This window comes from Perissodus microlepis, chromosome 7 (assembly GCF_051167445.1).
Source record: "Perissodus microlepis isolate ML-2025 ecotype Zambia chromosome 7, ASM5116744v1, whole genome shotgun sequence".
Lineage (NCBI taxonomy): Eukaryota > Metazoa > Chordata > Actinopteri > Cichliformes > Cichlidae > Perissodus > Perissodus microlepis.
In genome coordinates this window covers 4,648,864-4,676,538 of record NC_140467.1, presented here as the reverse complement: position 1 = coordinate 4,676,538, position 27,675 = coordinate 4,648,864, and the positions used below count along the sequence as shown (strand labels likewise).

At 38.1% G+C, this 27,675-nt stretch overlaps 1 protein-coding gene across 1 annotated transcript in view; it reads right to left on the bottom strand.

Annotated features, from left to right (window-relative positions):
• ptprjb.2 (protein tyrosine phosphatase receptor type Jb, tandem duplicate 2) overlaps positions 1-24,885 on the bottom strand; it is a 40,985-nt gene extending 16,100 nt beyond the window's left edge. Inside the window, exons 1-16 of the mRNA XM_084936737.1 lie at positions 24,635-24,885; positions 12,078-12,099; positions 11,746-11,946; positions 11,360-11,605; positions 10,623-10,883; positions 9,994-10,254; positions 8,448-8,708; positions 7,818-8,078; positions 6,762-7,022; positions 6,136-6,396; positions 4,600-4,860; positions 3,961-4,221; positions 2,855-3,115; positions 2,218-2,478; positions 1,106-1,366; positions 468-728 (exon numbers count right to left, since the gene is read on the bottom strand). Coding sequence (XP_084792863.1) covers positions 468-728; positions 1,106-1,366; positions 2,218-2,478; positions 2,855-3,115; positions 3,961-4,221; positions 4,600-4,860; positions 6,136-6,396; positions 6,762-7,022; positions 7,818-8,078; positions 8,448-8,708; positions 9,994-10,254; positions 10,623-10,883; positions 11,360-11,605; positions 11,746-11,946; positions 12,078-12,099; positions 24,635-24,700 — 3,667 coding nt within the window. The 5' untranslated portion in view covers positions 24,701-24,885. The remainder of the gene's footprint in view (positions 1-467; positions 729-1,105; positions 1,367-2,217; positions 2,479-2,854; positions 3,116-3,960; positions 4,222-4,599; positions 4,861-6,135; positions 6,397-6,761; positions 7,023-7,817; positions 8,079-8,447; positions 8,709-9,993; positions 10,255-10,622; positions 10,884-11,359; positions 11,606-11,745; positions 11,947-12,077; positions 12,100-24,634) is intronic.
• Positions 24,886-27,675: the final 2,790 nt, after the last annotated feature.

Below are 27,675 nucleotides of genomic sequence, written 5' to 3'. Positions count from 1 at the left end.
GAGTTTAAAAGTAACGACACAAGCGGCTACTTGACTTTGCAGTTTAAGCTTCACCTTCATTTAAGTCATAAAAATTAGATAAAGACAGTCTGACTAAAGATCAGCACTTGTACAATCTCATCCTCTGTATTATTCAGTCTTTTTTATTTTTTTCTAACCTATATTGCAACAAATGTCTATATAGAAGTTTTAAAATATCACCCTATTAGAGATAAAACTATAACCATTATTGGAGCTGTTACTCAAACACAGAGTGAGCACAACTACAGCTGTTATATGAGGACACATCGGTGAGAGATCCAACCTTCTCACTTCAAAGGGTTTCTTCTTCTACATCTGGATTTCTTCTTCTACTTTCCTTTGAATTTAACTTATCTTATGATGATAGAAGACTCCTTATTTTACCAGATATCCTCAGCAGACAGTCACTAATTCACAGTATGAAAAACATTTAAATGCTCACTTACTTGTGTACTTGGTGACAGTAGCACTCTGTCCTTCAGTAGAACCATCACCAGCCACTGCAGTGACAGTTACTTCATACTGGATACCAGCAGTCAGGTTAATAATATTATAAAATGTCTCACTGACATTTACAGAGGCACTTGTTCCTCCACCTGTCCACTGTACTTTATAGAAGGAGCTGCTTCCCACTGGTTTAGTCCAGCTCACAAAAATTGACGATGTTGTGACGTTAACAGCAGAGAGACTCGTGACTACTTCAGGCTCTATGAGTGGAGAGTACATGAGGAGGAACAAGAAAACAAAAGAACTGTTAGAAACAGAACAATAAGCAGTGACTGCAGCAGGTAAGAATCAAGAGAACTGAATTAAGGAGAACCTGAGAAGACATGTGAATAAATCAAAAACTTAATTTGGTAAAAAACAAACAAACATGTCACTCATGGATAAAAAGTGTTTTTAGATTTGAAGTCTTCCTGTAAAAATGATTTCATTAATTTTTGAAGTAACTGCTTCACTAGAAAAAAAAACTATCCTAAAAAGTTGACAAACAAATAATAAACTACAAGATAAAAAATGAAACAGTGACACAGTACAGAGCACGAGACCCCAGATCAGAAAATCGTCAGACTCTTCATCTTACTTGTGTATTGAGAAAGTGTTGCTACGTCACTTTGTGTATTGTTATCTCCAGCCACTGCTATGACAGTGAAAGTGTAGTTCGCTCCAGGAGTCAGCTCAGTGACATTTACTTTAGTTTCAGTCACAGTCTTATTCATGTTTATTGTTCCATCTGTCCACTCTACTCTATAGAATGACCCTTGACCCTGTGGCTCAGTCCAGTACAGAAATATAGAGGACGTCCTGATTTCACTGACATTAAGATCATTCACTTTTTCAGGTTCTGTGAGTTACAGAGAGATAGATGTAAAAAAAACAAAACTAAGATAAATATATTTTAAACTTTAGAAAATGACACCATCAAATATGTTGCAAATTTAGTAAAGAACACCTAAGGGACAGCATTTGAAAAACATTGATTACAAATTCATTCAGATGTTGAATTCCTGCACATCCTGTTTGTATACAGTGAAATTAACTCTGCAGCTCCCATAGTTTGCTCATCACCAGCCACTGCAGAAACTCTAAATCTGTACTGCATACAGGCAGTTAGTGCACTGATGGTTATTTATGTGTTATTCACACTGTGATTCTCATTTAAATGTCCATCTGTCCACTCTACAAGATAGAAGCAGCTGTTTCCCTCTGGTTCAGTCCACTTCAGTGATACAGAGGACGTTGTGAAAGCAGTAACACTGAGTAATCTGACTACTTCAGGCTCTGTAAGGGAGAAGTCACTACATGGGTAAGAATTTAAAAATCAGCTCAAGTCTTCTCTGTCTCAAAGTTACAGTAAAAACACACGAGCAGCAACATGCTGACCCTGTAACATTTCATGCAGCTGGAAGTTCAGAGGAAGCTCTAAACTAGACGTACAAAAGAAATGCAAACCATTATTGGAGCTGTTACTCAAACACAGAGTGAGCACAACTACAGCTGTTATATGAGGACACATCGGTGAGAGATCCAACCTTCTCACTTCAAAGGGCTTCTTCTTCTACATCTGGATTTCTACTTCCACTTTCCTTTGAATTTAACTTATCTTATGATGATAGAAGACTCCTTATTTTACCAGATATCCTCAGCAGACAGTCACTAATTCACAGTATGAAAAACATTTAAATGCTCGCTTACTTGTGTACTTGGTGACAGTAGCACTCTGTCCTTCAGTAGAACCATCACCAGCCACTGCAGTGACAGTTACACCATACTGGACACCAGCAGTCAGGTTAGTAATGTTCTTAAACGTGTCACTGACATTTACAGAGGCACTTGTTCCTCCACCTGTCCACTGTACTTTATAGAAGGAGCTGCTTCCCACTGGTTTAGTCCAGCTCACAAAAATTGACGATGTTGTGACGTTAACAGCAGAGAGACTGATGACTACTTCAGTCTCTATGAGTGGAGAGTACATGAGGAGGAACAAGAAAACAAAAGAACTGCTGAGCCAAGAAAAATAAGCAGTGACTGCAACAGGTAAGAATCAAGAGAACTGAATTAAGGAGAACCTGAGAGGATATGTGACTAAATCAAAAACTTAATTTGGTAAAAAACAAACAAACATGTCACTCATGGATAAAAAGTGTTTTTAGATTTGAAGTCTTCCTGTAAAAAGGTTTTCATAAATTTTTGAAGTAACTGCTTCACTAGAAAAAAAACTATCCTAAAAAGTTGACAAAGAAATAATAAACTACCAGATAAAAAATGAAACAGTGACACAGTACAGAGCACGAGACCCCAGATCAGAAAATCGTCAGACTCTTCATCTTACTTGTGTATTGAGAAAGTGTTGCTACGTCACTTTGTGTATTGTTATCTCCAGCCACTGCTATGACAGTGAAAGTGTAGTTCACTCCAGGAGTCAGCTCAGTGACATTTACTTTTGCTTCAGTCACAGTCTTATTCATGTGTATTGTTCCATCTGTCCACTCTACTCTATAGAATGACCTTTGACCCTGTGGCTCAGTCCAGTTCAGAAATATAGAGGACGTCCTGATTTCACTGACATTAAGATCATTCACTTTTTCAGGTTCTGTGAGTTACAGAGAGATAGATGCAAAAATAACAAAACTAAGATAAATATATTTTAAACTTTAGAAAATGACACCATCAAATATGTTGCAAATTTAGTAAAGAACACCTAAGGGACAGCATTTGAAAAACATTGATTACAAATTCATTCAGATGTTGAATTCCTGCACATCCTGTTTGTATACAGTGAAATTAACTCTGCAGCTCCCGTAGTTTGCTCATCACCAGCCACTGCAGTAACTCAAAATGTGTACACAGCAGTTAGCGCACTGATGGTTATTTATGTGTTATTCACACTGTGATTCTCATTTAAATGTCTATCTGTCCACTCTACAAGATAGAAGCAGCTGTTTCCCTCTGGTTCAGTCCACTTCAGTGATACAGAGGACGTTGTGAAAGCAGTAGCACTGAGTAATCTGACTACTTCAGGCTCTGTAAGGGAGAAGTCATTACATGGGTAAGAATTTAAAAATCAGCTCAAGTCTTCTCTGTCTCAAAGTTACAGTAAAAACACACGAGCAGCAACATGCTGACCCTGTAACATTTCATGCAGCTGGAAGTTCAGAGGAAGCTCTAAACTAGACGTACAAAAGAAATGCAAACCATTATTGGAGCTGTTACTCAAACACAGAGTGAGCACAACTACAGCTGTTATATGAGGACACATCGGTGAGAGATCCAACCTTCTCACTTCAAAGGGCTTCTTCTTCTACATCTGGATTTCTACTTCTACTTTCCTTTGAATTTAACTTATCTTATGATGATAGAAGACTCCTTATTTTACCAGATATCCTCAGCAGACAGTCACTAATTCACAGTATGAAAAACATTTAAATGCTCGCTTACTTGTGTACTTGGTGACAGTAGCACTCTGTCCTTTAGTAGAACCATCACCAGCCACTGCAGTGACAGTTACACCATACTGGACACCAGCAGTCAGGTTAGTAATGTTCTTAAACGTGTCACTGACATTTACAGAGGCACTTGTTCCTCCACCTGTCCACTGTACTTTATAGAAGGAGCTGCTTCCCACTGGTTTAGTCCAGCTCACAAAAATTGACGATGTTGTGACGTTAACAGCAGAGAGACTCGTGACTACTTCAGGCCCTATGAGTGGAGAGTACATGAGGAGGAACAAGAAAACAAAAGAACTGTTAGAACAAGAACAATAAGCAGTGACTGCAGCAGGTAAGAATCAAGAGAACTGAATTAAGGAGAACCTGAGAAGATATGTGAATAAATCAAAAACTTATTTTGGTAAAAAAACAAACAAACATGTCACTCATGGATAAAAAGTGTTTTTAGATTTGAAGTCTTCCTGTAAAAAGGATTTCATTAATTTTTGAAGTAACTGCTTCACTAGAAAAAAAAACTATCCTAAAAAGCTGACAAACAAATAATAAACTACAAGATAAAAAATGAAACAGTGACACAGTACAGAGCACGAGACCCCAGATCAGAAAATCGTCAGACTCTTCATCTTACTTGTGTATTGAGAAAGTGTTGCTACGTCACTTTGTGTATTGTTATCTCCAGCCACTGCTATGACAGTGAAAGTGTAGTTCACTCCAGGCGTCAGCTCAGTGACATTTACTTTAGTTTCAGTCACAGTCTTATTCATGTGTATTGTTCCATCTGTCCACTCTACTCTATAGAAAGACCTTTGACCCTGTGGCTCAGTCCAGTTCAGAAATATAGAGGATGTCCTGATTTCACTGACAGTAAGATCATTCACTTTCTCAGGTTCTGTGAGTTACAGAGAGGTAGATGCAAAAAAACAAAAACTGACATAAATATATTTTAAATTTAGAAAATTACACCATCAAATATGCAGCAAATTTAGTAAAGAACACCTAAGGGACAGCGTTTGAAAAACATTGATTACAAATTCATTCAGATGTTGAATTCCTGCATATCTTATGTGTATACAGTAAAATTAACTCTGCAGCTCTCATAGTTTTTCATTTCAGTGACAATGAGATCCCTGACTAATTTAGGCTCTGTGAGTAGAGGGTAATTGCATGAGAAGTCAATTCTATTCAATTTTATTTTCTTTAAATAGCGCCAAATTAGTCGCCTCAAAGCACTTTAGTAAAGACCCTACACTAAAAGAGAGAAAACGGCAACAATCAAACAGCCTCCTTTGTGCACTTGGCGACTGTAGGGAGGTAAAACTCCCTTTTAACAGGAAGAAACCTCCAGCAGAAACAGGCTCAGGTAGTGGCAACCATCTGCCACCTTAAAGGCCTGTGTTACATACAACACTAATAGAGACAGATTGATCATTTTTTAGACTGAATCATTAATTCATTGTAGAATTTGAGCAAAAAATGCATGGGAATTGCTGCACATCCTGTTTGTATACAGTGAAATTAACTCTGCAGCTGCCGTTTGCCAGCCACTGCAGAAACTCTAAATCTGTACTGCATACAGGCAGTTAGTGCACTGATGGTTATTTATGTGTTATTCACACTATGATTCTCATTTAAATGTCTATCTGTCCACTCTACAAGATAGAAGCAGCTGTTTCCCTCTGGTTCAGTCCACTTCAGTGATACAGAGGATGTTGTGAAAGCAGTAACACTGAGTAATCTGACTACTTCAGGCTCTGTAAGGGAGAAGTCATTACATGGGTAAGAATTTAAAAATCAGCTCAAGTCTTCTCTGTCTCAAAGTTACAGTAAAAACACACGAGCAGCAACATGCTGACCCTGTAACATTTCATGCAGCTGGAAGTTCAGAGGAAGCTCTAAACTAGACGTACAAAAGAAATGCAAACCATTATTGGAGCTGTTACTCAAACACAGAGTGAGCACAACTACAGCTGTTATATGAGGACACATCGGTGAGAGATCCAACCTTCTCACTTCAAAGGGCTTCTTCTTCTACATCTGGATTTCTTCTTCTACTTTCCTTTGAATTTAACTTATCCTATGATGATAGAAGACTCCTTATTTTACCAGATATCCTCAGCAGACAGTCACTAATTCACAGTATGAAAACATTTAAATGCTCACTTACTTGTGTACTTGGTGACAGTAGCACTCTGTCCTTCAGTATAATTATCATCTGCCATTGCAGTGACAGTTATTTCATACTGGACACCAGCAGTCAAGTCAGTAATGTTATAAAATGTCACATTGACATTTACAGAGAAACTTGTTTCTCCACCTGTCCACTGTACTTTATAGAAGGAGCTGCTTCCCACTGGTTTAGTCCAGCTCACAAAAACAGACGATGTTGTGACGTTAACAACAGAGAGACTGATGACTACTTCAGGCTCTGAGTGGAGAGTACATGAGGAGGAACAAGAAAACAAAAGAACTGCTGAGCCAAGAAAAATAAGCAGTGACTGCAACAGGTAAGAATCAAGAGAACTGAATTAAGAAAGACCTGAGAGGATATGTGAGTAAATAAAAACATGCTTTTTAACAAAAAACCCATGTCACACATGACTAAAAAGTGTTTTTAGATTTGAAGTCTTCAAGTAACAATAATTTCTATAATTTTTGAATTAACTGCTTCACTAGAAAAACAACTATCCTAAAAAGTTGACAAATAATAAACTACAAGATAAAAAATGAAACAGTGACACAGTACAGAGCACGAGACCCCAGAATAGAAAATCGTCAGACTCTTCATCTTACTTGTGTATTGAGAAAGTGTTGCTACGTCACTTTGTGTTCTGTTGTCTCCAGCCACTGCTATGACAGTGAAAGTGTAGTTCACTCCAGGAGTCAGCTCAGTGACATTTACTTTAGTTTCAGTCACAGTCTTATTCATGTTTATTGTTCCATTTGTCCACTCTACTCTATAGAATGACCTTTGACCCTGTGGCTCAGTCCAGTTCAGAAATATAGAGGACGTCGTGATTTCACTGACAGTAAGATCATTCACTTTTTTGGGTTCTGTGAGTTACAGAGACGTAGATGCAAAAATAACAAGATTGAGAGAAAAACACTAACGGACAGCATTTGAAAAACATTGATTACAAATTCATTGAGATGTTGAATTCCTGAACATCCTGTTTGTATACAGTGAAATTAACTCTGCAGCTCCCATAGTTTGCTCATCCCCAGCCACTGCTGGAACTCTAAATCTGTACTGCATACAGGCAGTTAGTACACTGATGGTTATTTATGTGTTATTCACACTGTGATTCTCATTTAAATGTCTATCTGTCAACTCTACAAGATAGAAGCAGCTGTTTCCCTCTGGTTCAGTCCACTTCAGTGATACAGAGGACGTTGTGAAAGCAGTAACACTGAGTAATCTGACTACTTCAGGCTCTGTAAGGGAGAAGTCATTACATGGGTAAGAATTTAAAAATCGGCTCAAGTCTTCTCTGTCTCAAAGTTACAGTAAAAACACACGAGCAGCAACATGCTGACCCTGTAACATTTCATGCAGCTGGAAGTTCAGAGGAAGCTCTAAACTAGACGTACAAAAGAAATGCAAACCATTATTGGAGCTGTTACTCAAACACAGAGTGAGCACAACTACAGCTGTTATATGAGGACACATCGGTGAGAGATCCAACCTTCTCACTTCAAAGGGCTTCTTCTTCTACATCTGGATTTCTTCTTCTACTTTCCTTTGAATTTAACTTATCTTATGATGATAGAAGACTCCTTATTTTACCAGATATCTTCAGCAGACAGTCACTAATTCACAGTATGAAAAACATTTAAATGCTCGCTTACTTGTGTAGATGGTGACAGTAGCACTCTGTCCTTCAGTATAATTATCATCTGCCACTGCAGTGACAGTTATTTCATACTGGACACCAGCAGTCAGGTTAGTAAAGTTATAAAATGTCACATTGACATTTACAGAGAAGTTTGTTCCTCCACCTGTCCACTGTACTTTATAGAAGGAGCTGCTTCCCACTGGTTTAGTCCAGCTCACAAAAACAGACGATGTTGTGACGTTAACAACAGAGAGACTGATGACTACTTCAGGCTCTGAGTGGAGAGTACATGAGGAGGAACAAGAAAACAAAAGAACTGCTGAGCCAAGAAAAATAAGCAGTGACTGCAACAGGTAAGAACAAAGAGGACTGAATTAAGAAAGACCTGAGAGGATATGTGAGTAAATCATAAAATGCTTTTTAACAAAAAACCCATGTCACACATGAATAAAAAGTGTTTTTAGATTTGAAGTCTTCAGGTAAAAATGATTTCTATAATTTTTGAAGTAACTGCTTCACTAGAAAAAAAACTATCCTAAAAAGTTGACAAACAAATAATAAACTACAAGATAAAAAATGAAACAGTGACACAGTACAGAGCACGAGACCCCAGATCAGAAAATCGTCAGACTCTTCATCTTACTTGTGTATTGAGAAAGTGTTGCTACGTCACTTTGTGTATTGTTATCTCCAGCCACTGCTATGACAGTGAAAGTGTAGTTCACTCCAGGCGTCAGCTCAGTGACATTTACTTTAGTTTCAGTCACAGTCTTATTCATGTGTATTGTTCCATCTGTCCACTCTACTCTATAGAATGACCTTTGACCCTGTGGCTCAGTCCAGTTCAGAAATATAGAGGATGTCCTGATTTCACTGACAGTAAGATCATTCACTTTCTCGGGTTCTGTGAGTTACAGAGAGATAGATGCAAAAAAACAAAAACTGACATAAATATATTTTAAACTTAGAAAATTACACCATCAAATATGCAGCAAATTTAGTAAAGAACACCTAAGGGACAGCGTTTGAAAAACATTGATTACAAATTCATTCAGATGTTGAATTCCTGCATATCTTATGTGTATACAGTAAAATTAACTCTGCAGCTCTCATAGTTTTTCATTTCAGTGACAATGAGATCCCTGACTAATTTAGGCTCTGTGAGTAGAGGGTAATTGCATGAGAAGTCAATTCTATTCAATTTTATTTTCTTTAAATAGCGCCAAATTAGTTACCTCAAAGCACTTTAGTAAAGACCCTACACTAAAAGAGAGAAAACGGCAACAATCAAACAGCCTCCTTTGTGTACTTGGCGACTGTAGGGAGGTAAAACTCCCTTTTAACAGGAAGAAACCTCCAGCAGAAACAGGCTCAGGTAGTGGCAACCATCTGCCACCTTAAAGGCCTGTGTTACATACAACACTAATAGAGACAGATTGATCATTTTTTAGACTGAATCATTAATTCATTGTAGAATTTGAGCAAAAAATGCATGGGAATTGCTGCACATCCTGTTTGTATACAGTGAAATTAACTCTGCAGCTCCCATAGTTTGCTCATCCCCAGCCACTGCAGAAACTCTAAATCTGTACTGCATACAGGCAGTTAGTGCACTGATGGTTATTTATGTGTTATTCACACTGTGATTCTCATTTAAATGTCTATCTGTCCACTCTACAAGATAGAAGCAGCTGTTTCCCTCTGGTTCAGTCCACTTCAGTGATACAGAGGATGTTGTGAAAGCAGTAACACTGAGTAATCTGACTACTTCAGGCTCTGTAAGGGAGAAGTCATTACATGGGTAAGAATTTAAAAATCAGCTCAAGTCTTCTCTGTCTCAAAGTTACAGTAAAAACACACGAGCAGCAACATGCTGACCCTGTAACATTTCATGCAGCTGGAAGTTCAGAGGAAGCTCTAAACTAGACGTACAAAAGAAATGCAAACCATTATTGGAGCTGTTACTCAAACACAGAGTGAGCACAACTACAGCTGTTATATGAGGACACATCGGTGAGAGATCCAACCTTCTCACTTCAAAGGGCTTCTTCTTCTACATCTGGATTTTTACTTCTACTTTCCTTTGAATTTAACTTATCCTATGATGATAGAAGACTCCTTATTTTACCAGATATCCTCAGCAGACAGTCACTAATTCACAGTATGAAAACATGTAAATGCTCGCTTACTTGTGTAGTTGGTGACAGTAGCACTCTGTCCTTCAGTATAATTATCATCTGCCATTGCAGTGACAGTTATTTCATACTGGACACCAGCAGTCAAGTCAGTAATGTTATAAAATGTCTCACTGACATTTACAGAGAAGTTCGTTCCTCCACCTGTCCACTGTACTTTATAGAAGGAGCTGCTTCCCACTGGTTTAGTCCAGCTCACAAAAATTGACGATGTTGTGACGTTAACAGCAGAGAGCCTGATGACTACTTCAGACTCTATGAGTGGAGAGTACATGAGGAGGAACAAGAAAACAAAAGAACTGCTGAGCCAAGAAAAATAAGCAGTGACTGCAACAGGTAAGAACCAAGAGGACTGAATTAAGAAAGACCTGAGAGGATATGTGAATAAATCAAAAAATGCTTTTTAACACAAAACCCATGTCACACATGACTAAAAAGTGGTTTTAGATTTGAAGTCTTCAAGTAAAAATGATTTCTATAATTTTTGAAGTAACTGCTTCACTAGAAAAAAAAAACTATCCTAAAAAGTTCACAAATAATAAACTACAAGATAAAAAATGAAACAGTGACACAGTACAGAGCACGAGACCCCAGATCAGAAATTGTCATACTCTTCATCTTACTTGTGTATTGAGAAAGTGTTGCTACGTCACTTTGTGTATTGTTATCTCCAGCCACTGCTATGACAGTGAAAGTGTAGTTCGCTCCAGGCGTCAGCTCAGTGACATTTACTTTAGTTTCAGTCACAGTCTTATTCATGTGTATTGTTCCATCTGTCCACTCTACTCTATAGAATGACCTTTGACCCTGTGGCTCAGTCCAGTTCAGAAATATAGAGGATGTCCTGATTTCACTGACAGTAAGATCATTCACTTTCTCAGGTTCTGTGAGTTACAGAGAGGTAGATGCAAAAAAACGAAAACTGACATAAATATATTTTAAACTTAGAAAATGACACCATCAAATATGCAGCAAATTTAGTAAAGAACACCTAAGGGACAGCGTTTGAAAAACATTGATTACAAATTCATTCAGATGTTGAATTCCTGCATATCTTATGTGTATACAGTAAAATTAACTCTGCAGCTCTCATAGTTTTTCATTTCGGTGACAATGAGATCCCTGACTAATTTAGGCTCTGTGAGTAGAGGGTAATTGCATGAGAAGTCAATTCTCAACATCGGTGAGAGATCCAACCTTCTCACTTCAAAGGGCTTCTTCTTCTACATCTGGATTTCTTCTTCTACTTTCCTTTGAATTTAACTTATCTTATGATGATAGAAGACTCCTTATTTTACCAGATATCTTCAGCAGACAGTCACTAATTCACGGTATGGAAAATATTTAAATGCTCACTTACTTGTGTACTTGGTGACAGTAGCACTCTGTCCTTCAGTATAATTATCATCTGCCACTGCAGTGACATTTATTTCATACTCGACACCAGCAGTCAAGTTAGTAATGTTATAAAATGTCACACTGACATTTGCAGAGAAGTTCGTCCACTGTACTTTATAGACGGAGCTGTTTCCCACTGGTTTAGTCCAGTTCACAAACATAGAGGATGTTGTGATATCAGTGACTGTTAAATTGACCGTTTCTGGCTCTGTGAATTAGAGATACGCCAACAGGAAAAGAATCAGTTCATCATATTCTCATTATTGGCTATAAAAGAATATTAACATCACTGTCATCCAACTCACAGAATCATTAGTTTATATATTTAAGAAAAATAAAATGACTTACTTGTTGTGATGTTTGACACATTGCAGGAGCCTGAACAGTTTAAGACAATGTGATAGACAGCTCCAGGAGTCAGACCAGTTATTGAACCATTTTCAAACATATTACCGCCAACTGTTAAGCTGCAGTTTGGGTCAAGTTTAAAGGTGACACCTGCTGTTGTTGTGGTGGTTGTTATATTTAAGGTTCCTGTTGCACAATTTGCTAAAAAGAAGAACAAGAAAACCAAGACATTCAAGACAACAGTGAGAAATTCACAAAACTTCAGTTTTGAGCTATAAAAAGTCAAAATATTAAACAGAGAGCACATGAATAAATGAGGAACCAGTACTTACAGATATTTTGTGCTTGGGAGCTCTGCAGAGATTAACACAGAAAAAAACAAGGTAAATCATTTTTGCACCAGCAGAGGCCAGCATTTAGTTTTGAACAGATTCAAAGCATCAAAACCAACCAGCTGTTCGATGTCACAGGTCACTGCTGAAATTCAAAGCTGGATATGTATGCAGGATTTTTTTGTTCCTTCTGCGTGAAAGGAGAGTGAACCTGCTATCAGGTCAAACCAGCCAAAACATGATTTGACCTGATGGCAGCGTCAAGCTGTTTCTCGACCAGAAATCCTTGCAAATCACACTCATGTGGGGAATTATTTCATCTGTACATTTTCCTACACATAATGTGTAAGTGTTCAGGAACCAGAAATTAAATTAGAAACCTCAAAATGTTTACACACAGATTTGTTTAGGTATCACATTTTCTATTTTGATGGTTAAAAAAAACACACACAAAAGCTCAGTAGCGTGTGATAAAGTTTCACTCTAACAGCTGAAAAGAACACGATTTTGTGCTAGTTAGTACAAACAAGGAAGTAGACTCCGCTAATAACTAACCATCTGTTATCCTTCAACAGCCTTGAAGGCACGAATAAATGTGGGGAACTGCTGTTCTGAATATTGTTCTTCCTCCTCCTTGGATTTCATGATGATATCTGATTCCTCGGGGATAAAGTAAAGCTGCTCACAGCATACATAAATACAACATGCACTTCAGCTTTGTATTTCATCTGTATCCTGGTATCGGGCCAAATACCAAGCTTTGATTCCACATTACTTATTAGCCAAAATTTAAATAGCTCACAGTTACTTGCTGATATGTTACCTTTCAAACTGTTTCCCACTCAGCTAAATATTAAACTCATGGCATCATAGCTCAAACCTGCATCATTTTCTCCCTCACAAGGCTCACAGATATGGCCAATTATTAACTTCTAACAATGGCGGAACAGACCTTACAGCACAATGTTTTAGTGTTCAGTTTAGCAAGTTTTTCAGTCAACTAGTGACAATTTTGGAAGCCATAATGCAATGAAATTATATTGTTTTAACCTAGTTATGAACTGCACTAGTAAATTTACTAATTTAAACATTCAGATGCTGAAAGAAGAGGAAATTTGTTTATTTTTTTTATTCAGTTAAAGAATATGCCCATAGACATTGCCTGATGAGTGCTAATGACTAAATAGAGTGCACCTGTGTGTAATCTAATGTCAGTACAAATAGAGCTGCTCACGGCCTCAGAGGTTGTCTAAGAGAATATTGGGAGCAACAACACCATGAAGTCCAAAGAACACACCAGACAGGTCATGGATAAAGTTACTGAGAAATTTAAAGCAGGCTTAGGCTACAAAAAGATTTCCCAAGCCTTGAACATCCCACAGAGCACTGTTCAAGCGATCATTCAGAAATGGAAGGAGTATGGCACAACTGTAAACCTACCAAGACAAGGCCGTCCACCTAAACTCACAGGCCGAACAAGGAGAGCGCTGATCAGAAATGCAGCCAAGAGGCCCATGGTGACTCTGGACGAGCTGCAGAGATCTACAGCTCAGGTGGGGGAATCTGTCCATAGGACAACTATTAGTCGTGCACTGCACAAAGTTGGCCTTTATGGAAGAGTGGCAAGAAGAAAGCCATTGTTAACAGAAAACCATAAGAAGTCCCGTTTGCAGTTTGCCACAAGCCATGTGGGGACACAGCAAACATGTGGAAGAAGGTGCTCTGGTCAGATGAGACCAAAATGGAACTTTTTAGCCAAAATGCAAAACGTTATGTATGGCAGCTGTTTTGCAAAGAAGAATGGGCAAGGATTTCAGTCTCTAGATGTGCAAAGCTGGTAGAGACAGACCCTAAAAGACTGGCAGCTGGAATTGCAGCAAAAGGTGGTTCTACAAAGTATTGACTCAGGGGGCTGAATAATTACGCACACCCCACTTTGCAGTTATTTATTTGTAAAAAATGTTTGGAATCATGTATGATTTTCGTTCCCCTTCTCACATGTACACCACTTTGTGTTGGTCTTTCACGTGAAATTCCAATAAAATTGATTCATGTTTGTGGCTGTAATGTGACAAAATGTGGGAAAGTTCAAGGGGGCCGAATACTTTTGCAAGCCACTGTAAACAATGCGTTAGTTGCAAATTGTTCTGAATATTGCACCTTCTGAAAAACTTTATTCAGCTTTGCTGACAACAAACCACCAGATCTGTTGAGACTAATTTGCAGCGTTTGCAAAATTATTAATATTTTAAACATTTTCTGTCTTGACTATGTCCATCAGACTCAGTCAGTCCTTAGTGTCAAAAGTTGTATTTTACATTCTCATAAATTGCTAGTTAAGTGCACATTTTTATTTTATTAGCCACGATTTGATATATACTTCTCTCTTTCTTAAATTTGTAAATATTGAATCATAGTATGCTAATAATGGGTCTAACAATTGAAAATCATCAGACTAGGAATCTTAGAATAATCCATCCCAGTTTTTAAAGTCGCCCCATTCACCTGCCGATACACATCAGCAACCCACCCATTAATGTTTCCTTTTCTATTCACAGTGACCCTGCCCTTTTTCAGTCCTCTTTGCTAGTGTTCTTGTTTCTGAAGAACAAAGGTTTCGCACACTGACGTCAAAGTTAAAGGTTTCAAAAGCCTCACGATCAGATGGAGGGTGTTAACGTATTATTAAAGCTACTTTTGGCTGCTCCCTTATTCACAAAGGGTCGCCACATGTGGATGTTTGATTTTTACGCCAGATGGCCTTCTGGCGCACCCTAAAAAGGATTTGTCTCCCCCCAGGATCTAATATATAAACATTCAGTAAAGTCTGACTTGTCTGATGTTCTTTTATTTAGTTTATTTTTTTTTTTTACAATGCTCAGTAAACAATATTTTAAAGCTGCAACTATTTTCTTTTTGATCTAAACCCAAAGACTAACTACCCAACCAACCACTACACTATGTCATGTAGTGTGAAATGAAAACTCAAGTAAGCTGGGTGGATTTTGCACTTTAACAGGAAGAACAGAGTGTATGAGGAAGTATATATATGTGCATGACTACACTTCTGCTGTTTCTGCCTAACAGGACAAACACTCTGAGAGAGTGTTAATGTTTTAAGCATCTCTAATTTAGTGACACTTTTCCACCACAGGTAGTTTATTAGTAATGGAAAAGCATTCCACACCATGCTAATGTTGGGGTTGGGTTTGGACAACCTGTTTAGATAAACTCTTTAGATAAACAGTGATCTTGTGCCAACACTGAGAGTCTTTTAACTTTGTATCTTTCTGTACAATTACCATGACTTTAAGTTTATACTGAAATGTTTCTTTTCCTGCCATACTACATGTTAGGACGCCATGAAGAATCTCTAAAGTCTGTATTCTCTGGATGTACTTCATAATGCCACTGGGGGTCACCAAAGTTACACATTAACAGATCGCCTTAAAAATGATCTTAGAATAAATTTGAGTTTAAATAGGTTTATGAATTAGATTTAGATAAGATTATTTGAATTTGGCATGTTACCATGGTGCTGTTATGGGGTGGGGATTACTGACTAAATGTCCCACTTGGAGCTCATGTTAAAAACCAAGTTTTTAATGTTAGTAACCCAAAAAAGTTCACTTTTAAAAAAGACATTGAAGAGACCCTTAAGAAAATGGAACACGTAGAGTTTTATAATAGTGGGTGAAAGCCCTTCAGCTGTTTTAGATGGACACCAGCGATGCTACAAATAGGACTTTGTGGTAATACAAAAATTAATAAGTACTTTTTAAAAGGCAGTTTGTACTTTAAAATATGTTTTCAATGCCCTGGTACAGTAAGTAAATGTAGTAAACACATGTTAAACTGTGTTAAGTAAAACAAAAACGAAAAACTGAACTTCTTCCAGCATCAGAAGAATATGGTAAAGGTCACATACCATTGTGTAAGAGCTGCATCTTAATACTATGACAATCTCACGTTTTCATGCAAAGCTGACCTCGGGGGATGTGACTTTTCTAAGCTATGACTCCCTGGAGTTGTATTTCCCTTGGCCCTCTTCCTAAGAATCACTTATTTTCTCTTGAGTAAATAAACAAAGCATCGTCTTAAGCAATTATGCCTTGACACTGACTCAGAGAGCAAAAATAACCAAAGCTCCAAGTCCCGTTTGGGAAATAGTGCCCAAGAAATGGTTCATTTTCCTTTTGAATCCACAGCGACTCCACCCATCTCAGGTTTGTTTTTCATTATTGGTATTATTTGTGGCTCTTCTATGTGAAAAGTGTTAGAGAACTGTTGCGCAGAAACAGTAAATTTGCTGTTCAAGTCTTTTATTCTACTCATAGAATTCTACTCATTCTACTCATTTGATGGGTGTTTTTAAACAACTCCAGTGCGACGACAGACTGCTGTTTGAAACCATCTTCAGTTTCTTCTTGTAGTTCTCCATGTGGCAATGACCCTTTCACCATGTACACTATCTAGGCCCTTTGACTGGGCCGTTCTGCAGGAGGAGGAGGAAATGGCTGTACTGACCACTGTGTAAACATTACATCACCCCTAAACACGCCCTACCACGTTCTGATTCCTTATGATTCCTTGTACCTCCTGATAATGTCCGAGTTCCTTCCTGCATAATAAGAAATCACCTCTAAAGCTGTTTGTTCAAGAATCAGCCTTTAACACTATACGCTCATAATACTTTACTACTTTACATAATACTGCACAATACTTTGTTTCTACTTCTCAAATTACACAAACTATTAAAAATGGGTCTTGTGCCCTTGCTGACCTGCTGAGTGGAGAAAGTAGATTCCTCTCCAGCTGTAAATTCTGCAAAATCACGTTATCTGACTCTAACGATTATGTGTGCAGGTCTGTGTGTGTTGAAGATTAGTATTAGGTGTTTCGATTGACAAGGAACAAATTAAATATTGATAGTTTCCTTTGATTTTGCTCCTTCTCTGTTTGACCTTTTCCACTCTTGTGTTTTATCAGTTTTTTAGAAAGTGATCCTTCACTTTATTCTTTCTTTTAAAATTATTTTTTCTTCATTTGATATCTCCTGTCCTTAACTGTATTATTATTTATCACAGGCAGGGGTACGCTAACTTCTTGGTACTTAACACGTGCTCTGATTATGTAGTCCTAACAGTATGTGTGAGTTAAGACTTACTATAGAGCAAGTAAGCCAAGCAATGCTTGCCCTATTATATTAAAAAATGGACACAAATTAAAACCTACCTTAAACTGATCTCTTTCTGAATTCTGTCCTATAAAAGACGTCCAATCGCATGATTACAGCCAGTGAATAAATTACTTTGACCTGTTGACCACAATTGGCAATAATAAATATATTGTGGTCATTTCATATAATTCTGTGAGATCAGATTTTTTCTTTATCCCAGAGTGTAAAATAATATGTGGGTAATACTTGAATCTTCTTCTTATGTGACTGAGCTTGACCTGTAGCTCCCAATACCTTGGTTTGTTGTGTCTGGTAAGGTGAGACAAAGTGCATCCATTTACCATTGTTATTGATTAATAGGTTTGAGTGTGATCTGGTATTTCCTATTATAGCACCTCTTAACCTGAACCTGAGTAGAGGTCTGATTATCCAGAGTAATTTAAAACCTCTGTGTATATAGTGTGTTAGTGGATTGTGATATTAGCAGTTTTTTTGTGATACAAACATTAAAGTACAGCATGACGTGGACAAGTTTTATTCAAGCTGCTGTTCTAGCAATAAGTTGGCAGACTGTTCTCTATTTAAAAGGTCATTGCCTGCATATGAGTGACCTGCTCATTGTTTCTGTTCTAATGTAACTTCCTGAGCCCACCCAGAGATGCCTGATAACACATTTAGACCATATTAAGGGAGGTCAGGCATTTGGCTTTACTTCATACCTACAGCTTGTTTAGTCAAGCAAAAGTCTAGAGCCACGGCACAACAGCCAATAAATCAAAACTTCACTGTGTCTACTTAAAACCAGAGCACTGCTGTTGCCAAAACATCACTTACTTGTGTCGACTAATAGCTTTGTCAAAAGTCAAAGTCAGCTTTATTGTCAATGCCCATATGTACAGTCATACACAGGAATTTGACATTGCAATGCTGCCATGGCCCTCAGTGTACACTAAAACAATATAAAGATTAAAAGGTTAAAAAATTAAGTCATATATTAAACTTTTATTTTTTCATCCTTGGGATACATATTTTGCAATCACCATAAAAATAATTCAGATTATCACCATACATACGAGTGACTAATTTTGCCTGCTAACCCTGAACGTTTGCTGTTAATTCAGCAAAGCTGTAAGTTCACCAACATCCAAAGCACAACATACCTTTAGTGATCAACACTGCTCTTCTGTAAGACTGCGAGATACTTCATTTAACTCTATATAAAACCACAAGTTAAACGTTTATAATAAAGATCATGAGCCATCAAATTTCGTTGATATAAATGAAGAACAAATGTAACATGCTATAGCTCATGTCAGGGGAACTGATAACCACACTACTTGCCTAATAATATAAAGTGAGATATCATATCATGTGGGAACTAGGCCCACAACATAGCTCAACAAGTAACAACATCTGATGCGCTGCTTATTCTATTCTTTTCCTACATAACTATGATCCTTTCAGACAATATAGGACGATGAATCATAAAATAATGCTGAATGCTGCGTCTAAAATTAGCTGCTGTCTTTTGCTATCAGTGGTGTTTGTCTCCAGGTACCAGCCTCCCACACCGCTGTTTAGCAGCTCCTATCAGAAGCCACATCAGAATATACGGAAATGAGTTACGTAGCATTTACTGTCCCCAGCACTGTGCTGCCCTCTGCCAAGTGTGGAGCTGCCAGCTGCAGATACCCATCTGAGCACAATGCTCTTACCGTTAGAGCTTCCTCGTAATGCAACAGGAGGAAACTGTGCATGAATGCATACATACCCACACCCACAGATGCTGGGCATAGAGGGCCAGTGCATTACACTCATCACACCAGTGTGTGTGAGCAGTTTGATATTTGAAATGTGTGAAAGTGAAACATTGGGTGTAAAGCAACACTTTCTGCAGTTTATTTTATTAGCAAAAGTCTCCTTTTGTGGTCAGCAGTTATCACTTAACAAGCCTTTTTAACCTGTTTAATGGGCAATCCAGTCTATGCACGTTTTTATACCAATCTTACCAACAGTAGTTGAGTAACTGACTGACTTATTGAACTCTTTAGAGAATTGTTACCGAAATAGAATATTTAGTTATGTGAGATTATAAATGCTATACATTTTACCACCCATGATGCTGATGAACAGCCTTAACTGACTGCCAAACGCAGGCATCTGTATAGTATTTTGATTTTAATCACTTTTCTGGAAAGACATTATGATGCAAAAATTAAACAACAGCAAAATAATCATATTTTTGTCCTCCGACAGCCTTGTTTAGTTATAACTTGCTCAAATGCCAATGATAAAAAGATAGTTATCTGCTGACAATAAGGCCTTTCAGGCTCGGAGAGGAGCCTGTGTCTCATTTACATGGACAGGGAACTGTGACTCTTTGTAATTCAAATTGTACAAGCTGCACTTCGACTCGCAGTGCTGGCTGAATGCAGAATGTCTGGGGATGTCAATTTGAAACTGGACAGTCTTGATGCAGATGAAGGGGCCTGAGAGTGGGTGGAGGGTGCACCATTCTACAAAGGAGGGTTTGATTTGTGACTTTTGCACTTTAGACCAGTAATGGGACTCAAAACACTGGAAGGCTTTCTAATTTGTATAAAGCCAGCAGGATGCATCAGGAGAAAGAAACTTATCAGACGTCATTGAGATACCGCGCGTCATCAAACGTCACCCACATTTCAGGCATAAGGCTTGCAGCTTGCCGGAAAGACAGCCCTCCTCACGCAATGTCCACAACCACAGATCAGCCAGTTCTTTTAGAGTGTTAAAAAACATCACATTTCCTTGTTCCAAGACATTTCTAACTAATAGTAATGCCACAATTCTCTGGTAAGCAAGCCAAGAAAGAGAGTGAGAGACGCAGATACAGGACATGGACAAAGAAATGATGCACACAACCATATACACATGCAAAGTATTATACTTTTCCTGGTTCATTAATGGATGTGTGCCAGACTATGACCTCAGATGCAGTCTATATGGAGCACACCACCTAAACCTATTTTGAATCTCTTTTTATTTCCATTATTTCCGTTATAGTTATTGCATATTATATATTTTAAGCCCCCCCCCAAAAAAAATGTAGTCCCATACAATGACAATGCAATAAAGTTTGTTAACACACATACAACCCGCTTTTTCCGAGGCTACCCATAGATATTTCAGCATTAGTGGATTCAGATACCTCATATGGTTCAATCAGTAGTTAAACCAAAACTGACACTAGACATAGCTACGGTGGAAATATTAAGTTCCACTAATGGAAAATATCTGTATGCAAAAAAAGTTACAGGGAAGCACAATATTTCCCCTTTTCTACTTTGCCTTTCCATTCTCTCTTTAGAGGGATTATGTGTCTGAATTTACATTTTTTTACTGTGACTTTTTAAAATAAAATTTTTTAAACTTTTTTAATTAATGTTTGTGTAATCTAAGTAACTAATATTAATTTTTACCCAGCGCTGCCAGACATGATCATCATTACCACACATTTAATGGAAATTAATAAAATGTGTAGTGAAAACTTTCCACCATAAACGTCATGTAGTTCATGTAACTGCTGATGGAGACGAGGATGGAGAGAGATGGAGTCTAGTATTTGATTGTGTGGTTATAGTTGTCTAATGTATGTAAACATACTAGCCTCAGTTACATAATCTTAAGAGCCACTACTCAAGTTTGTGCATACATACTTTACATTCCCGACATGTAAACATAAACACAGAGACACGGTACAAATGTAAGTGATGAAAGCTTGTTTTCCCTTTTAACAATAAATAGATAATAAATAAGGTTAGCAAATAATTAAAATAACTGTCAGCATGTGAGTGGGTGTTGCAATTGTGCAAACAGGTATGTCTGTAGGCTGTAAGCTTTTTGTATGTTTTTTTCTTTTATTGTTCATGTAATCACACCTTTTTAAAGGTGTCATACGTAGCATAGGGTTTGACCACACCTTGTGACTTTCAGACCTTTCTTTGCCCATAAACAAGGCCCAACAATCATAGCTTAGAAAAGTCACATTGCCTGAGGCCTCTGACAGATGAAGGCCCACTTCATCTGTCAGAGGATTCTTAAAATGTTTGTGAACACGGCCCCAAGTTTATACCGCTGTTTCATCAAAAGACCACGGGCTATATTTGCAAAGCTTTCAAGCAAAAAAGTTTCTATGAAAGTTAAAGTTAGGACTAAATGTTGGTACAGATAAAAGATATTATAAAAGCATCATAAGAGTAGATACTTAAATAGTAGATACTGTCATAGTCATTTTATATCGAGGGCCTCATGCAGCTTACTTTGATGTCTAGCGCACCGGACAAGTGAAACTCCCCTTTCTATCTGATGGTTAATTACACATTAAATCCTTGAGATATCTTAGGATATTAAATACCTACAATTTCAAAATTTCATCTCATGTGTTATATTGCTGGGGTGAATGAAAGACATCTGTGTTTGGGTTTAAAATGTAAGAAATTAAAGACAAAGTTCTGCTAACTCATTTCCCAGACTATCCTGTCATTATAAAAACTGATTTACTTTTTGTTGTTAAAATACAGCTAAAAATCCACATTTTTAGCCCTCCTTCACATTTTTCAAAGTCATCCACTGGGCCTGATTGGAGTCCTTGCTAGGCCAATTTTGTCGTCTGACCCTTATGCTTCATATGTTCCAGTAAAGTTTAAAAAAAAAAATACACAGAATGGTTAAAATTGTAATATCTATATTTGGATGTTGTAGTAAAATGTAAGAAAACTATTCTAATGGAAGTTGCCAGCAGATGAAGAGAGTCAGACAGAGATTTCGATAAGAAACTTTTATGTCTTTTTTACATATCTGTGTTGTGGTCATGTATACTGTATAGACTTGCCATAAGAACCACAAGTATATCTCATAAAAGTGAAAACAAGGGTTGATATTTTAAGTCATGCAAGGATTTTTTTTTTTTTAAAAGACTAACTTTTGTGAATTTTTCAATTAATAATAAAAAATATATAATTATTAATTTTTTTATTAAACCAACTGGGGAATTTTCCAGCATCACACCTAAGCTAGGAATTACTTTCTCTTAGATTTCTTTGTTCTGTGGAGTGAGGAGCACTCTTAGTTTAGCCCCGGAGGTATCAAACGAAACATGTTTTGAGCGAGAATGAGAAGATTTTCGTGTCTCTTATCTTTGGAAAGAATTCCAAATTGAGGCATAGTATTCACAAATATTAAGTTAAACAAGTTTCTGGCCTCAAGAAACTGACAACAAATTTCTAAACTGATGCCCATAGTTAAAGCCTTATGTAAAGTCTGCCTTTCTCTTTAGTCTACGGAAAACAACTGTATTCATGTCAGGGTTTTATTTGCATGTGTAGCGTGCAGCCAGTGTTCATCACTGCTCAACCTGTGTACTCAGCAGCACAGAAGCTGACTTAGTTAACAGGTCTCTGTACCTTTACTTCCCCAATGGAAATAAGAGATATCATGTGATGTGCTAACAGAACATTTGTGTATTTCAACAGGACACTTCAACAAGCTGCATTTAATTATTAACAGGGGAAAATATTAAGCAGTGGTCATTTCTCATAACTGAATACAAAAACAGGATGATGATGAGGTTTTAATCAGAACATCTATGTTAAAGTTAAGCGATTGTGGCTCAAGAGTTGGCCGTTTGCCTCGTAATCAGAAGGTTGCCGGTTCGAGCCCCGGCTCGGACAGTCTCGGTCGTTGTGTCCTTGGGCAAGACACTTCACCTACCGCCTACTGGTGATGGCCAGATGGGCTGATGGGCTGATGGGCCGATAGGCGCGATATGGCAGCCTCGCTTCTGTCAGTCTGCCCCAGGGCAGCTGTGGCTACAACTGTAGCTGCCTCCACCAGTGTGTGAATGTGAGAGTGAATGAATAGTGGAATTGTAAAGTGCTTTGAGGGCTTTGAAAAGCGCTGTATAAATGCAATCCGTTATTATTATTAAGGTGTTGCCAATATATTGAGTATCTAAAAAAATAAATAAATAAAAAGATACTGTTGACTGCTGATGGGAAAAGTGAAAACAGTTGCTATCTCTGGTGTGAAACTCATAATCTATCCACCCATGCTTTTCTATCCACCTCCTCACAAAACCATCATGTCACTTCTGCTGATCTGTCCAGTAAATGAAAGGGTGTGTGTGTGTGTGTGTGTTTATTTTATTTTCTATTACTTGCTTAGTTACTTACAGAATGGGGTTACAGCTCCACCCTTCAAAAAAAAAACCCAAAAAACAATGTGCAAAGGAACAATTTCCGCAGTTTATCAATCTAAATGTGCATCGGCAACAATGTCACAGATAAGCATTTAAAATCATCCTCCTTCTCAGTATAAAACTTTGCTCTGTTGTCGTTTGATCGGTGCTGACACAGCTCCACATTAATCATTGGTTCCATGTTACTTTACACTGAAAAACGGTGAAGATGACATACGGAAAGAAGCGAGCTGGGGTGGCAGAGGTATCAGATCAGGTCCTTTGAAGTGTATTAATAGAGTCAGCATCACGGCACCATGGAATAAATATTTGCATAAAGAACGTGCCTTTTCATCAAGCACTGATATTAAACTTGGAATATGCAACACAGCTGTTCAATTGTCTTTGATTCTAAACAAAAAAGTAGTTAAGCCACTTATCACTTATTAGAGATGAACAAGTAACTGGGCAAGTCCCTGGGTCTGTGAAGTGAAGGGGACACTGAGCTGCACCACATTCCTTTCCTGACCCCTTTGTGTTGGCCACACACATCCTCGCATGCCATTCTCAAACTCTCTCATCTTTTCTCCCCCTCTCTCTGGGCAGACTGATCAGTGGGACACGGGACAGGTGGATCTGTGGAAGCTGGATGCCACAGTCTATCCGTTAGTTGAGCCTCTTTTCAGAGGAATGTATTTCAGGGGATTTCAGACTACAGGTCAGGTCACTTGAACAAACAGTTTACCAATAAAGAGAGTGAGTCATTTAGTCTACTTTGGCAATGCATTTTAATATTGCTTCACTGTTAAAACTCTCTAGCTCAAGTCCGACATATTAATTACCCATCGTTATAATTTTTTATGCAGTTGAAACTTTCAAAGGACCAAGTTTTATTGTACTATTACATCTTTGTTGGTATCAGCACAAAATTAATGTGTTATAACAGCAGAAATGTTTTCCATAAACTTTCCCTTTAAGCGTGAGGTACACTCCACCGATTCCTGACTTAGGGGACGTATAGTACCTGCGCAACAGGTGCAGGAACCACGAACTCATGAAAACCGTGCGCATCACCGAAACAGAGCGCACTACAATAGTTGGAAAAGTGCAGTAGTGTCGTGTTTAATTTCACTCATAATGTAAAAAGGATTAAGTTTTTCTTACCTTGAGGAAGGCGCTGAAGACCAGAAGAGTCCACAGAGGGACGCTGAAGCGCATTAAGAGCTTCATGATGCCGCACACTGGGAGAACGGATTCTAGTGCTTTTTCTACCCGCTGCACACTTTCATGTCCAAACTTCCCTTTCGCTTGCAAAAAACAACAGAAAACAAACAACGACTGGACTTTCTTCTAACACCTGAGTCAAACCGTTGCTACATCAGGAGAGTTTAAAGTGAGAGAATGAAACTTTTTCCTCTGAATTCACGGGGAGGAGCAGCGGCGAGAGGCGCGTCATTCAGAGTAGTCCGCCTCTCTTCAGTTTTTCCTCACTTCAGCTCGAACTACTTCCTCATCAACTAAAAGTCTGCCTTCCCTCTTTCCTCGAAGAAATCCAACATTCTTCCCATAACTTTGCCACGCAGGTTGAAGGAATGCAGTGTCCCGTTTCTAACACGACGGAAATCCCATTTTCCAAAGCCAATGTTACTGGGAAACATCCCTAATATCACTGGCCTGGTTTCTCCTCTCTAAAGCGGTTCAGTCATTTCACAACAAAACAGAGTATTAGGCCAAAGATAAGGGGGACTACAGTGAGAGGGAATTTTTCATGCCTGAAGACTCGAGACAAAAGAACAGCTTAGTTTAAAGAACTAAAAAAAAAAAACAAATAAACCTGCAATTTCAAAACCCGTTTATAATTTAATATATTCACTCATGGCTTGACCTTGTCTTGTTGTTTTAGTCATCTTTGGCCACAAAAGTGACTTTATTTGAATGAGCGTTGAGTCCTAACTTATTAGCTAACACCACTAATACAGTCTAAGGATGTGCATTTAGCCTGCTGATAGCTGTTAAGGAACATAGAGATGTGAGAAATTTCCATTAATAATACTGAAAAAGACATGGTCAACAGTTCAGTTATTTATAGTCTATACAGATAAAGTCTAAAGTATCTAACTAGTGGGTCCCACCCACATACTGAGACACACAGTTGTCATGACACAAAATTGAAGAGTTCCGGAAGAAAGCTGGAAAATGTCAATTGGTTGGCGATTCCAACTTACAGTATTCCCACATGTGCAGTAAGTATGTTGCCACTGTGTGTAACACTATTATTACTCACAGTAAAGTAGACATAGGGTGCTTAAATAATCTTTGACTTAGTGACTTAATGCATTTTGTTGGTGTTTCAGTCAGGGATGGTTTTCAGACTAGGAAAGCAATGAAGATAATTGTTGTGACATGCCATAAACATCTTTATTTCAGCTGTGAAACTGTGAGCATCAAGATCAACTTTGTCTCCAAATCATTCAGCCTGAGCTGACCCTCTGATAATTTGGTCACTCCCGATGAAAAACCTGAGTATCTTCAACCCTTTCACTTCCAGCTCAGCCTCATGTCTTTTTGTCAGCACCATCTCCAAACCATAAACCACATCAGGTCTCATTACCATCTTGTAAACCTCCCCTTTCACTCTTGCTGCTATCTTGCTGTCACAAAACACCCTTGACACTCATCCCCACCCTGCACTGCGGCCTTCATCTCTCTTCTGCCCTGTTCACTGTTTTGGATGGTTCACCCTATCTCATTAGCCTTCACTACCTCTGCTCAATGTAGAGTCACTGCTACAAACACTGGAACCAGAGCAAAGGTAATATTCAAAATGAAAACTAAAACAAAGTCAAACAGAAACAGAGAGTCTGAAAATAAAACACTGCAGACAAAACGCAGGATCACGACAAAATAAACTTTTTTATCGTCTGCTGAAGGACTAAATGGAAGCTCTGGCTGCTGTTATATTTCTGCATGTAAACTCAATTCAAATGAATGATAAAAGAAATAAACTACATGGTATGAATGATAAGGGCCAGTCTTCATGTAAAGCTTATTTATAGCCTATTTTATCAGCTTTGTTTTTCTTGTTAGTGCTGGATGGACAGGAAACAGTTTATAACAGTGTGTGTGTGTGTAAAACAAAAACAAAAAAACAAGCCTCCTTGTCACACTATTTAGGATGAATAATTCCTAAATAGGTTCCCCCAGGTTTCTCTTCAGCACTGTAGCCAGGCTGACAAACAGTCAGAGCTCTGTTGAGCCAACCATCCCTTTAACGTTAACTAGTAATGACTTCATGAACTTCTTCACAAATAAAATTTTTATCATTAGAGAAAAAATTACCAGTAATCATCCCACAGATGTAATATTATCTACAGCTACTCTTAGTACCATTGATGTTAAGTTAGACTCTTTTTCTCCAATTGATCTTTCTGAGTTAACTTCAATAATTACTTCCTCCAAACCATCAACGTGTCTTTTAGACCCCATTCCTACAAAACTGCTCAAAGAAGTCCTGCCATTAATTAATTCTTCGATCTTAAATATGATCAACCTATCTCTAATAATCGGCTATGTACCACAGGCCTTCAAGCTGGCTGTAGTTAAACCTTTACTCAAAAAGCCATCTCTAGACCCAGCAGTCTTAGCTAATTATAGGCCAATCTCCAACCTTCCTTTCATATCAAAAATCCTTGAAAGAGTAGTTGTCAAACAGCTAACAGATCATCTGCAGAGGAATGGTTTATTTGAAGAGTTTCAGTCAGGTTTCAGAGCTCATCACAGCACAGAAACAGCTTTAGTGAAGGTTACAAATGATCTTCTTATGGCCTCTGACAGTGGACTCATCTCTGTGCTTGTCCTGCTAGACCTCAGTGCAGCGTTCGATACTGTTGACCATAATATCCTATTAGAGCGATTAGAACATGCTGTAGGTATTACAGGTACTGCACTGCAGTGGTTTGTATCATATCTATCTAATAGACTCCAATTTGTGCATGTAAATGGAGAGTCCTCTTCACACACTGAGGTTAATTATGGAGTTCCACAGGGTTCAGTGCTAGGACCAATTCTGTTTACATTATACATGCTTCCCTTAGGCAGCATCATTAGAAGACATAGCATACATTTTCACTGCTATGCAGATGACACCCAGCTCTATCTGTCCATGAAGCCAGATAACACACACCAATTAGTTAAACTGCAGGAAT